The sequence below is a fragment of the Globicephala melas genome, chromosome 9 (assembly GCF_963455315.2).
Source record: "Globicephala melas chromosome 9, mGloMel1.2, whole genome shotgun sequence".
Taxonomy (NCBI): domain Eukaryota; kingdom Metazoa; phylum Chordata; class Mammalia; order Artiodactyla; family Delphinidae; genus Globicephala; species Globicephala melas.
In genome coordinates, this window is record NC_083322.1 from 11,048,885 (window position 1) to 11,063,343 (window position 14,459).

The following is a 14,459-nucleotide window of genomic DNA, read 5'->3' on the forward strand; positions in this document are numbered from 1 at the left end:
AAGCATAAATCATATAAGGGCACTCATAACACCAAGCAATGTAACTAACACAGAAGATACAATAGTTATAACGATGTAACTTCAAATGAAATAAGGTCAACCTTCACAAAGCAAAAACTACAAGTGATTTAAGGAGAAATAGAAAAACAGAAGCGGTAGGAGACATTAGTTCACGTTTCCCAGTCCCTATCAGATCACTGAAAAAATTAAGATATGGAGGATTAAAAATAGCATAATCAATAAAGTACATCATATTAATATTGCACAGACTCTATTCTGAAAAAACATGAGTCTTCTTTCCAAATGCCAATAGAACACTCACATACACACATACACACAAAGGTCACATATCAAGACTTAAAGAAAACTAATTTCAAAAATTAGAACTAATACAGACATTATTTCCTAAGCACAATCCAAAAAAATATAGAATACTAGTAAGAAAACTAAACATCCATGGTCTCTTAAAACTTAACACAACATGTAAACACTATGTCAAAGAAACTTTAAAGAATTGCTTAGTGATGCAAAAACCTGATCAAATGGAAAAACTTATATGTTATTGAATAGGAAGTCTGAGCATTATAAATATGTCAATTCCCCTAAGCAATTCAATAAATATAATGCAATTCCAAAGTAGCAACAGGATTTTTAAATTAGATAGGACGTGCTAAAATCATATGGAAAACTAAAAAGCATGAACAACTGGCAAAATTTTGTAAAAGAAGAGTCATAAGGAAGACTAAACTTTTTCTATTTTCAAACTTCATAAGATTACGGTAATCAAACAGTGTGTTACTGGTGCATGAGTAGAGAGATACATCATTGGATCAGAATAAAAAGGCCATAAATAGACAAGTGTATATTGGAATTTTATGATGAAAATGGCATCTCAAATCAGTGATGCAAAGTACAATAAATGCACTAAAACCTCATCAAAACACAACACAAATTCAACCTCTTCTAGAAACTACTTTTTATTCACTTCACTCTTAGCACATTTTTCTTATTCTTCTGAATTCTTATAGAAACTTTTGTCCAGATATTTCATTAAGTATTTTAACTCATACTGAATAATTTAAATATTTCATTGTCATCTTTGACATATTAATGTCTATTTCCTGTGCTGGCAGTAAATTATGTGAGGTCATGAACCATGCTTTATAATTCTTAATATCCCGTCTAACAGTTCATTTCACATAATAAGTGCTCAGCTTTTTGCAGACCATGAGAAACTTCTTAAACTTTCAAAATCTCAGTTTAGTAATTTGTATAATGAATTATACAGATTATATAGACCAGATGATCTTCAAGGCCTGTCTCAGTACTAACTCTCCAATGCCAATTTAATCACTGAGTATTACTCACATTTGCCACTAGATGGTACTGACACCAAATAAACACTGCTTGAGAAAATTGACTTTTTTTTATTAAGTGAGTTGTAAAAGTAAATTATCAGAATAGGTAGCCTATTATGTATACCAGTTATAATTTGTGAAAAATCAATTACAGAGAATCACAGAATTTTTTCTACTTTTTTAAATGGACAGTTATTTGCTAATAAACAACAATAAGTATCCTCAAAACCCACATTTTTTGCAGTAATGTTTGTGAAATCAACCGAAAATAACGTGTTAAACAAATGCTTACTGAGTTCCTACTCTGAACACAAAAACATGATGGTTGTTTGAGACTACACAAAGGTAAATCATGCGTGGATGCTCTTATAAAGAAAATGAAACACACACAATTTTAAAAAACAAAATACAAATTGAAAATGAGTTTATTCAGAGGCTGCAGATATTACTTTCAGGTCAGAAATCAGCACTCGTCTTCATGGGGAATGGGGCATTTTATTTGGGGGTTATGGGCTCAATTTGTTGTGTCACATAAAAAACAAAAGCTTGGGGCTTCCCTGGTGGCGCAGTGGTTGAGAGTCTGCCTGCTGATGCAGGGGACATGGGTTCGTGCCCCAGTTGGGGAAGATCCCACATGCTGCAGAGCGGCTAGGCCCGTGAGCCATGGCCACTGACCCTGCGCGTCCAGAGCCTGTGCTCCACAACGGGAGAGGCCACAACAGTGAGAGGCCCGCGTACCGTAAAAAAAAAAAAAAAAAAAAAAAAAAGCTTGTTATAGCAGATAGTAGAGGATACTGAATATAAAACAAAGGTCTTTGGACTTTATTCAGACAATGAGATAAAACTGAAGACTTTTCCACACAGAGTTTCATGATCAGAGATATGTTTAAAAGTTATGACTTTCTGACTGAAAGTGAGGGGATGAAAAAGGTATTTCATTCAAGAGAACAGGGGTAGCAATACTCACATCAGACAAAACAGACATTAAAACAAAGACTGTAACAAAAGACAAAGAAGGGCATCATATAATGATAAAGGGACCACTACAGGAGGATATTACACTTGTTAACATATGTGCACCCAATACAGGGGCAGCTAAATATCTAAAGCAAATATTAACAGATATAAAGGGAGAAATTGACAAAAATACAATAATAGTAGGAGACTTTAGCAGCCCACCGACATCAATAGACAGATCATCAAGACAGAAAATCAAAGACGAAATAGTGGTCTTAAATGATACAACAGACCAGTTGGACTTAATAGATATCTACAGGCCATTCCACTCAAAAACGGCAGAATACACATTGCTTTCAGGTGCACATAGAACTTTCTCCAAGATAGATCACATGCTATGCCACAAAATACATTCTCAACAAATTTAAGAAAATAGACTATACTCTAAAGCTATAGTAACCAAAACATCATGGTACTGGTACATAAATCAATGAAACAGAATAGAGAGTCCAGAAATAAACCCACACAGTAATGGTCAATTAATCTACAAAAAAGGAGGCAAGAATATATGGAGAAAAGACAGTCTTCAATAAGTGGTACTGGGAAAACTGGACAGCTACATGTAAAAGAATAAGATTTGAATATTTCCTCATTCCACATACAAAAATAAACTCAGGGCTTCCGTGGTGGCGCAGTGGTTGAGAGGCCGCCTGCCGATGCAGGGTACACGCGTTCGTACCCCGGTCTGGGAAGATCCCACGTGCCGTGGAGCGGCTGGGCCCGTGAGCCATGGCCGCTGAGCCTGCGCGTCCAGAGCCTGTGCTCCGCAACGGGAGAGGCCACAACAGTGAGAGGCCCGCGTACAGCAAAAAAAATAAAATAAAATAAAATAAACTCAAATTGGATTAAAGTTCTAAATATAAGACCTGAAACCATAAAACTCCTAGAAAAGAACATAGGCAGAACACTCTTTGACATAAATCACAGCAATATTTTTTGTAGATCTGCTTCCTAATCCAAAAGAAATAAAAGCAAAAATAAGGATATGAGACCTCATTAAATTTAAAAGCTTTTGCACAGCCATGGAAACCACTGACAAAATAAATATGCATCTACTGATGGGAGAAAATATTTGCAAATGATATGACGAATAATGGGTTAATATCCAAAATATAAGAACAGCTCACATAACTTGGTATCAAAAAAACCAAACAACCCAATTAAAAATCGGGCAGAAGCCTGAACAGACATTTTTCCAAAGAAGATATAAAGATGGCCAACAGGCACATGAAAAGATACTCAACATTGCTAATCATCAGAGAAATGCAAATCAAAACAACAGATATCACCTCATACCTGTCAAAATGGCCATGATCAAATAGAAAACAAATAACAAGTGTTGGCAAATATGTGGAGAAAAAGGAATCCTTGTTGTATACCACTGGTGGGATTGTAAATTGGTGCAGCCACTATGCAAAACAGCATGCAGCTTCCTCAGAAAACTAAAAATAGAACAACCATATGACCAGAAGAAAATGAAAACTAATTCAAAAAGATACATGCACCCAAATGATCATAGCAGCATTATTTACAATAGCCAAGATACGGAAGCAATGTCAGTGTCCATCAAAAGATGAATGGATAAAGAAGATGTGGTACATATATACAATGGAATACTACTTAACCACACACAAAAAGAATGAAATTCTGCCATTTGCAACAACGTGGATAAACCTACAGAGTATTATGCTTAGTGAAATAAGTCAGACAGAGAAAGACAAATACACTGTGTTGTCACTTATATGTAGAATCTAAAAAATAAAACAAATAAATGTGTATAACAAAATTAAGACAGATTCACAAATATAGAGAACAAAGTGGTTACCACCGTGGAGAGGGAAGGTGGGGAGGGGCAAGATAGGGGAATGGGATTAAGAGATACAAACTACTATGTAGAAAATAAATAAGCAACAAGGATATATTATTGTACAGCACAGGGAAATATAACAACTACATTGTAATAACTTTAAATGGAGTATAATCTATAAAAATACTGAACCATTATGTTTTACACCTAAAACTAGTATAGTGAGCCAACTATACTTCAGTTTAAAAAAAGTTATATCTGCTCCCAAAAAGACTACATGATCTCACTGATACATGGACTCTAAAATAGCCAAATTCAAAGAAGCAGATAGTAGAATGGTGTTTGACAGGGCTGATGGAAGGGGCAAGGGGGATGATCAAAGAGTACAAAATTTCAGTTATGCAAGAAAAATAAGTTCTGAAGATCTACTACAGAACAGAGTGCTCAGAGCTAACAATACTGCATTGTATACTTAAAATTCTTCTAATAGGATAGATCTATACTAAGTGCTCTTACTAAAAAATAACAATAATTAATAATAACAACAAAAAGGGGGTGGGAGGAAACTTTGGGAGGTGATGGTTATTATGTCATGGCTTTGATGGTGGTGATGTACTTGAGGTGTACACATCCCCAGACTCATCAAGTTGAGTATATTAAATACACACAGCTTTTACATGTCAATTATACCTCAATAAAGCAATTTTTATAAAAGATATATCTGCTGGTGGTGTGGTTATTTGATGAGAATAAGAGAAAGGAAATAGGGCTACTGGTTGAAGGGATATGACAGTACATTCTTGTGAGAGATTCTGATGGCTTAGAGATGAATGATGGCAACAGGGATTGAGGGGTATAGGCCATCAAGGAACGTAGTAAGGGATGGATTGAAGTGGAGAGCGAGGAAAATGAGAACAAAGATAATAACTGGGTAATAACTGGAGAAAATGAGTCAGTTTTATTTTTAAGAGTTACGAAGATATTAAAATGATTAATCTGAACATCCTGAGTTTTAGAAGCTGACACTACAGCTTCTCTCTCCACAAATCCAGTATTTTTTTCTGCTCAGCGACAGCAACAGCTCCCCATTTCTGTTTTTGTAGCATGCTACATGTTCGCTGATGATTTAAAAAGCTACTAGATTTGTTGAGTAAGCATTATGATTGTAGCATCATCTAAAGCAAACGCTCATAGCCAGGTCTTTCTTGAGTCTGTTAGTAATAGCTACAGAACTGTACATCTTTAGGATTCTTCTCATAACGAAACTTCTCAAGACATTTAGAGTAGTATTAGAGAAATACCCTGTATAAACTTCTTAGTTCCTTTCCTTTTACTCAGAAGCACAAACTCTCCCTTAATTCAGTTCAGGTTAGATTAACACTGTTAATCAGGCATCAACTATATGCCAGGGGCCGTGTTAGACTCTAGGGAGACAAAGATGAACAAGACAAGTTCCTGTTCCTTTGATATCAGGAAAGAGAATGCAGGACAGCTGATTGTGCCTCAGACAGAAAGGGAAGGGAAGGTTCCTGAAAGAGGTGATACCTAAATTGAGTTAAAAGAATGAGAAAAACAAAAACAACCCAATCACATAACTGGAGATGGCAGGATGTTTTAAGCTCAGGAAATAGCCTGAACCAGACAGGGATGCCTAAAACAGCATGTTGTGTTTATAAACTACAAGAAGTTTGAGACCAAAAATGTTAGGCGGGAATATCAGACACTGATGCTGGAGAAGTAGGTGCCGAGGTGGGAAGCATGGGCAGGAACACAGCAGAGAGCTTTACGACCCAGCTAAGGGCCTCGTCTTCGCAGGTGGTGAAGAGAAACAATGAAATGTTTTAAAGAGGAGTGTGACAGGAGCACAGGAGCATTTTCATGTAGGGGGGAATAATTTTACCTTGGAAACAGGCAATACAGCATTTATTAAGCAGAAAAGCAGGATAAAATATGAGGTACGTAAAAAAAGGAGGAGGAGGACCAGAGAGAGGAGGACGAGACACAAAAATCTTGCAGTGCGTCCACTCCTAGACAAACACTTCTTCTATTTTGTATCTATATCTCTAGATTTTTTTCTTTTTAGATTATTATTGTCCACATGGCCTCAGCCCACCATGGGGACATTTCAGTGTCTCAGACTAATCATGAATCAAAAGAGAAACGCTCCAAATGTCAAATATGTTTTATGTAGAGTTATAATAACTGCTTTAGTATGCTCTCAGTTCTGAGCCCTACCGTTACCATGACAACCTTCACAGCAAAGGCAGGTTGATGAAGTTGTTCTGATCCAGAAGCTCTACCTCGCTCTTTGATGCTTTAGATTTTTTAACATCAAATAAACCACAGCCTTCGTGCATACTCTGTTATACATCAGAAACATTAATTTACCTGAATTTCATATTTCAATATAACTTGTTTACCCTATGTATACACTTACGGGGTCATAACCAGCCCAACCCACAGAGGCTTCTGGGCCTCAGAAGAATCTGTCAATAAACAAAAGGGAAAAAGGAAAATCGTATTTTGCCATTCATTGTTATTCTGCCTTGGTGTAATATCACTAGTACAGAACGTAGGAAGCAGGTTAAAGAACAGCCGCCTAGCTCTCTCCAACTATATTGGGCTATTAAACCTTCATCTGATTAATATCTGACCCATCTACTCTCATCTCTGCATCCTGAACATTATTAATGCTTCCTCCTTTTATCTCTCTTCATGAAAGTATACCTATGCCATATATTCATGTATTTTATGAGATCATACTGTACATCATTTTTGTAATTGCTTATTTGCAAATTAATTTTTACCCAATAGTATACTATGAGCCACTTTCCGTGTCATTTTTTTTAGCTACAATATTTTCCATCACAAGGACATTTTTCTCTATCCAAGTATATTTTTTAACATGCTGGGGTTTTCTTTATTCATTTTTTTCTATTATAAACAACATTGCAATGAGAATCTCCTTAATTATTCCCACATGTATGCATTTCCTTACTATAAATGTCTAAATTGGAATTATTATACTACAAGTTTTACTTTACTCCCAGCATTATTAACCTTCTCCACGTAACATGCCACTCTAATTCTCACTACAAGCGGCTAAACTCATGTGTTTTGCCTATAAAACTTTGTCCCAAACAGAAATAAAAATAATCCTTTATTGAACACTTACTCTGTGCTGAACACTAAATTAATTACTTTACCTGTATTCACTTATCTTCAAACCAATGCAATGAAGTAGGTACAGTTATTAGCCTCATTTTACAAATGAGGAAACTGAGGCACAGAAAGATTAAACTTGCCCAAGTTTACGCAGCAGGAACTAGTTTCAAAGTAGGTAGTGTGGCCCCAGAACCTGTGCTTTTCAGTCACTGGACTTTATTTGTCACGACTGGCTACTTCTCATCATTCAGGCTTTGTGTAAAATGTTACCTCCTCATAGGCCTTCCTAGACCACTGTTACCAAAGTCTTCCATCATCAAAAAGTCTACAAATAATAAATACTGGAGAGGGTGTGGAGAAAAAGGAACCCTCCTACACTGTTAGTGGGAATGTAAATTGGTGCAGCCACTATGGAGAACAGTATGGAGGTTTCTTTCAAAACTAAAAATAGAGCTACCATACAATCCAGCAACTCCACTCATGGGTATAATACCTGGAGAAAACCATAGTTCAAAAGGATGCATGCACCCCAGTGCTCATTGCAGCACTATCTACAATAGCACTATTTACAATACATGGAAACAATCTAGATGTCTATCAACAGATGAATGGGTAAAGAAAATGTGGTATTTATACAATGGAATATTACTCAGCCATAAGAAAGAATGAAATAATGCCACTTGCAGCAACATGGATGGACCTAGAGATCATCATACTAAGTGAAGTAAGTCAGACAGAGAAAGACAAATATCATATGATGCTGCTTGTATGTGGAATCTAAAAAAAACGATACAAATGAACTTATATGCAAAATAGAACAGACCCACAGACATAGAAAACAAACTTATGGTTACCAAAGGGGAAAGGAAGGGTGAGAGATAAATTAGGAGTTTGGGATTAAGAGATACGCACTACTATACATAAAATAGATAACCAACAAAGACGTACTGTATAGCACAGGGAACTATACTCAATATTTTATAATAACCTATAATGGAAAATAATCTGAAAAAAAAAGATATGTATGTATGTATAACTGAATCACTTTTCTGTACACCTGAAACTAACAACATTGTAAATCAACTACATTTCAATAAAAGAATAAAATAAAATATTTCCTAGCCACATGCTATTATCATGTTGCTCATTTACCACTTGCCCTGCCTCGCCCCACTGCCCCACACCTAGTCTCCAACAAATAAATAATGAACATGTGCCAACATTCATTTAACCTGTTAGTAATAAACAGGAAGACAAAATAAATTGTCCCAACAGCATTAAGGAACAGAACTTTACACAGTCAGCCAGGAAAGGAATACCAACATAAGACTACTGAGTTAGATATAAGCCTGGTGAACTTTTCACAGCCCAATAACCCAAATCAACTTTGGTTCAACTTTTCTAAAGAGGCTGCAGAATTACAACATCTTGTCAATGTCTGCAGGTTAACTGATAACTATATAGGGCTTTAAATTCTGCACCTTTGTTGTAAATTGTTGGTCAAATATACGGCAACGTTCTCCAAGAAAGCTCCATCATTATCAAACAGGCTTATTAAAAAAGGCTTTGGTATAATATCAAAAAGTCAAGAAATTGTCATTCTGCCTTTTTTCCAAGTTTGAAAAAACTTTTTTTAAAATAGAACAAGAGCTCTATTCTTCCTATACAGAGAGGATTGCTTATTGGCTTGTCATCTTGGACCTGGAGCTCAATGTAGCACCCATGAGAATTGGGTTGTCTCCATCCAGCAGTAGAGGGGAGCCATGGGGGAGGATTTTTTTTGGTAAGCATGAGCATCTTAGAAAGTTTACCTTAGGAAATAAGGTACACGGGGGTTCTAGGCAACCAAAATGGAGTAATGTAGTGGGCATTTGCCGTTTTGAGCAGCCAAACTCAAATTGCTCCCTTGTCTTGATAACAAAAATCCCAATTTCTTGTGTCTGGAATGATCTTTGCCCAGTTAATCAGATGTCTTGCTCCTTCAGCTTCTTCACATATTTGCTCCAATGTCACTTCCTCAGTGAGGATTTTCTGGAACCTCGTAAATACAATTTGAAATCTTGGGCTTCCCTGGTGGCGCAGTGGTTAAGAGTCTGCTTGCCAATGCAGGGGACACGGGTTCGAGCCCTGGTCAGGGAGGATCCCACATGCCGCAGAGGCTAGGCCTGTGTGCCACAACTACTGAGCCTGCGCTCTAGAGCTCGCGACCCACAACTACTGAAGCCCATGCGCCTGGAGCCCATGTTCCGCAACGGGAGAGGCCACCACAGTGAGAGAAGCCTGTGCACCACAACAAAGACCCAACACAGCCAAAAATAAATAAATAAAATTTCAAATCTTGGTGGGGGGCTGGTGGTGGGATGAATTGGGAGATTGGGATTGACATATATACACTAACATATATACACTAAACTAATATGTATAAAATAGATAAAAGTTCAATGGCCCACAATTTTTACTTAATGTATTACATGAAATTTTCCCCATGACAATAAATATCCTTCTAAAATATGAAACAAAAAAATAAAGTAAAATTTCAAATCTCCACCAGCACTTTCCAGTACTCTTCCATACACTGTTTTCCCCATAGCACTACTGCCACCTGAATTGGTATACATATTTGTTTCCTAGGGCTACTGTTGTTACAGTATTAACTAATTTGTTAATTAATTAAAACTTAACTGATTTGTTAATTACAACAAACTTGATAGCTTAACACCACAGATTTATTTTCTTACAATGATGGCGGTCAGAGGTCCAAAATCTGGTGCCTCCTTTGGAAGTTCTAGGGCAGAATCTTTCCCTGCCTTTTCCAGTTGTTGGTGGCTCCAAGCATTCCTTGTTTTACGGCATCATAACTCCAGTCTCTGCCTCCATCTATCTTCACATGGCCTTTCCCTCAGCCTTCTCCCCTTCTCTCTCTTAAAGGAACATGTCATTGGATTTAGGGTCCACCCAGATAATCCAGGATGATCTTATTTGGAGATCTTTAATTTAATTACATTTCAAAGACGCTTTTTTCCAAATAAATTCACAATCACAAGTTCCAAGTTGAGGATGTGGACATGTATTTTGAGAACCACCATTCAACCCACTACATTATGTATGTATGTATATATGTATTATAAATGTAAAAATATATTGTCTGCTATCTGTTCCTACCTACGAGGGTGACAAGTTTTTGTGTTTTGTTATTGTTATATCCCTATCACTTGTACCTAGTACATAGTAGATACTCAATAAATACTAGTTGAATGAGTTAATTAATATAGTCCCTTTAAAAATATACTGCATGTATAAGTAATTTTTTTTATTTGATGAAGCTTCTTATAAGCTTGGTTGATTATAACTAATCCTGAGGGATTATAATTAAATCCTGCTAAAACTGACTACCAGAGTTTATATTACGGTTACCTAAACCCACGCAGGCTGGCTCAAAACTTATCACTTGCTTTATGCATCTCACCTTACAAATAGCTCTCTTCTGTGTGCATTTATCCATTACACTGCTATTAAACATCTTCTCTCTGCTGAGGCTGATTCCCATCTTGGTCTGATCTGTACCGTCTACTTTTCGGAGGCCATGCATTTAGATATTCTTCTCACAAAGAGGTCAAGGCTACATTTTGCTGATTCCCATCTGCTCTTTGAAACACAACAGAATTTATGAAGAAATTCTACTTCCATGCTCTCCCTCATTCAGACACTTCTGAAAATAATAAAGAAACAAGCATCCCCTTCTATCGGGAGTCTCCCAGCTTATATACACGAAGCTCAGGCAGTGTGGACAGTTTCAGACAGGTCGAGGGCACAATCTTCCCCACCAGTTTCCTCGTGTAAACCCTCACCAACCTTCAGCTTGCTTAGGTCTCACGCTGGTCAACGTTTTTAACAATGAAGATCTTTTGCATCATGCCAGGTGATCTTCAAGACCACTGTGTAAAGGAAGCAGAGTGAGCATCATTATTCCTATTTTACACGTGAGGAATCTGTTTCAGAGAGTTTAGATGGTTTGTTTCAGCTCACATGACAAAAATATACCTGGGAATAAAACTCAGACTGTCAGCAACCAGTTGCTTGTTTACACCCCTCATTTCCTGATTTCTGCTAAAGGTGTCTTTGCCTGTTTTTCCGTGTACACATTTCACAGCCCTATATGACTGTACTGTTACGTTTTGAATCATCTGAATTATCTCAAAAATAATCACTTATCTTTATATGTTTGGGTTTTAAATGGAAATACATTTATAACCACTTCTTTATGTATGAAGGGACCAAAATATGTTCTAGGAGCAAACATTAAATCATTTCCATTATAAGAATCATGCCCTTTTGTATCTTTATTCTCTAAAGAGGTTTGCATTTTACCTTTGTTTCTTTCTTTCCTGAGGAGTATACTTCACATGTGTCCATTTTTATTTTATTAACAGTTCTCTAGATATAGTAATTGATTATTCCAACCACATCCCTGCACAATTGGCTTCCACACTAGGCTTGCTAAAGAAGCATGTTTCCTCTCTGGGGAGATCCCATGAGCTAAGAAAGGACCTAGAGCTTAGAGTGAGCAGATCTGGGTTTTGACCTCTGCTCCCCACTGTCTGTGGTTATTCATTATTTACTTCCTTCTGTTCTGGAAGTTTGTAAAATGCAGCAAAGAGCCCACCTAATGGCTCTTACTTCAGAAGAAAGAGAAAACGTTCTTGAAAGTATTGTTTGTGAAAGAGGATGCAAATTATAAAAGCCATTCTGTTTTAAACTGCTCTAATGGAAGACTTAAACTCCCACTGACATCAGCATGTTACATTGAATACAACTTAAACTATAGCTCCCTTTGCCATTGTCAGAACTATGAATCGAGAGTGGGCATATCCATGTGCCCTTCTGCAGTGGTGTGTGGGCTCATTTTACCAAAAAGGTAAGGCGTACATGGGTAGGGTGTCAGATAAACAAGTAGGAGAGTTGAGAGACACTGTGGTATAGGACGAAAATCTGTCAATTCCTAAGACTGGGCGAGTTATTTGTATATGAGGTGAGGGAGTGAGCCCAGAGGAAGTAAAAGAAAACTGAAGAGGAATGAGGGAACACTGGGATCAGAAGAAAGGAGGACTGTGAGGGCAAGCTTCCGTTAGCAAATAATATATGAGATGATATTTATTTATCAGCTATTATGTGCTCATCCACTAGAGGATACAAATAAACATACTGTGACATCTAGGAGGGAAATATGAAATTCAACACAAAACAACTGAATAAGTTATATAAGAAGACAAAATATCATTGAAAAAGGTCCAGTTCACTTACGGATAACAGAAAGCACTCCAGCTGTTTGAAGCAGAAAGGTACTTAATGCAGGGAAATTGGTGCTTACAAAAAGTGCTGAAAGGCGTAGAGGAACAGTCTCTCGTCTCTGCCACCAAGACTGACTCCTGGCATAACATCCAGAATGGACTGTTGAAGCAGCTGCTACCTCTGTCTCAGTCAGGAAACTGAGAAGTCAGGAAGCTGTCAGCAAATCTGTTTCCCCCGAGTGTTTAATGCTTGCTAGATAAAACAGCTAATTCATATGCTGCCATCTCTCTCTCCCACTTAACTCAGGAATTTACTCACAGTCTTAGAAACCCCATTTTGGATCAGAGCCAAAGGGAGTTCTCTATTCAAGGGGTATGCCCTTAGAACACAGACTGATGCAGCCCTCAGGACACAGCCAAGAGCCCGCGGTTAATGTGGATGTGGTGAGGTCACGTTAACGTGCGTAATATCCAGGTGAGGCATTAAAGGAGAAAGGATGGAGGACGGGAGAGCAGGCACCAAATCAAACTACTTCTTTCTAATCAATTATAACAGACTCACGAGATCGGGTGGCTGGCAGTAAGCCAGTTTCTTCAGAGCCTCTCTGACCTCTCGGTTCCTTAGACAATAAATGAAAGGGTTAAGAGCAGGGGTAACAATGGCATAGAAGATGGAAATAACTTGTTCATGTTGAAGGCATGAATGGCTCGGGGCCAGACATACATGAAAATAGCAGCTGAAGAGAAGATGGTGCCCACCACGAGGTGGGAGGCACAAGCAGGAAACGCCTTCTGCTTTCCTGTGGGCATGCGTAGGATGGTGGCCAGAATGCATCCACAGGACAGGACAGTGAGAGCGGGGGGGACAGGAAGATGACCAGTGCCGGGACAAAGTCCACCAGTTCAGCTGTGGACATGTCTGTGCAGGAGAGCTTAAGTACTGGACAGATATCACAGAAGAAATGATCGACGATATTGGGGCCACAGAAGCTGAGGCAAGAGATGCAGTAGATCTTAGCCAAGGAGATGCCAAAGCCATTGGTACAGGAACCAAGAGGCAGGAGGAAGCAGAGCCCATGGCTCATAATGGTGGGGCAGTGCAGTGGGCGGCAGATGGCCACATAACGGTCACAGGCCACGGCAGCCAGGAGCACACGTTCTGTGCACTTGAGTGCAATGAAGAAGTAAAGTTGTATCATACAGTGAGTGAAGGAGATGCTGTTGCTCACGGACCAAAAACTAAACAGCAACCTGGGTACAGTCACAGAGATGCACCAGGTCTCCAAGGACAGGCTGGCCACGAAGAAGTACACAGGCTCGTGCAGTGGCAGGTTCTGCTGCACCAACAGGATGACGATCACATTTTCAGCCACTGTCGGAATATAGGCCACGAGCAACATGAGGAACACTGTTGAACGCACACCCCAGTTCCCAGGAAACCCCACCAGAAGGAACCTGGTGACCCGTGTCTGGTTCTCCACTTCCATGTTGGAGACACAGGGCTTAACTCTCCTGGGGGAAAAAAATCACTTGGTCAGACTTCCATCTTTTGCCTTCTCTGACTAGTAATAACAGCAACAGATATCATGTTTTAATAGTGTATTATAGGCTAGATCATACACTGGGTACATTATGCACATAATGTAATCTGATTCTCACACAGCCTCTTTATACATGTTATTATACCCATCTTAGTAATGAAGAAACTGAGCTTTGGAAAGGTACTAAGTTACTTAACCACATTCCCACTGGCAGCAGGGCAGGAATCACATTCAAGTCCAAGTCTAAACAACATGCTCTATCTAATACCCTACACTGCCCTTC

General features: G+C 38.3%; 1 protein-coding gene across 1 annotated transcript in view; it reads right to left on the bottom strand.

Annotated features, from left to right (window-relative positions):
* Positions 1–14,122, bottom strand: part of OR6B1 (olfactory receptor family 6 subfamily B member 1) — an 87,182-nt gene extending 73,060 nt beyond the window's left edge. The window contains 3 exon segments of the mRNA XM_060305240.1: positions 13,198–13,316; positions 13,319–13,495; positions 13,498–14,122. Of these exon segments, the coding sequence (XP_060161223.1) occupies positions 13,198–13,316; positions 13,319–13,495; positions 13,498–14,122 (921 nt within the window).
* Between the last annotated feature and the right edge of the window lie 337 nt (positions 14,123–14,459).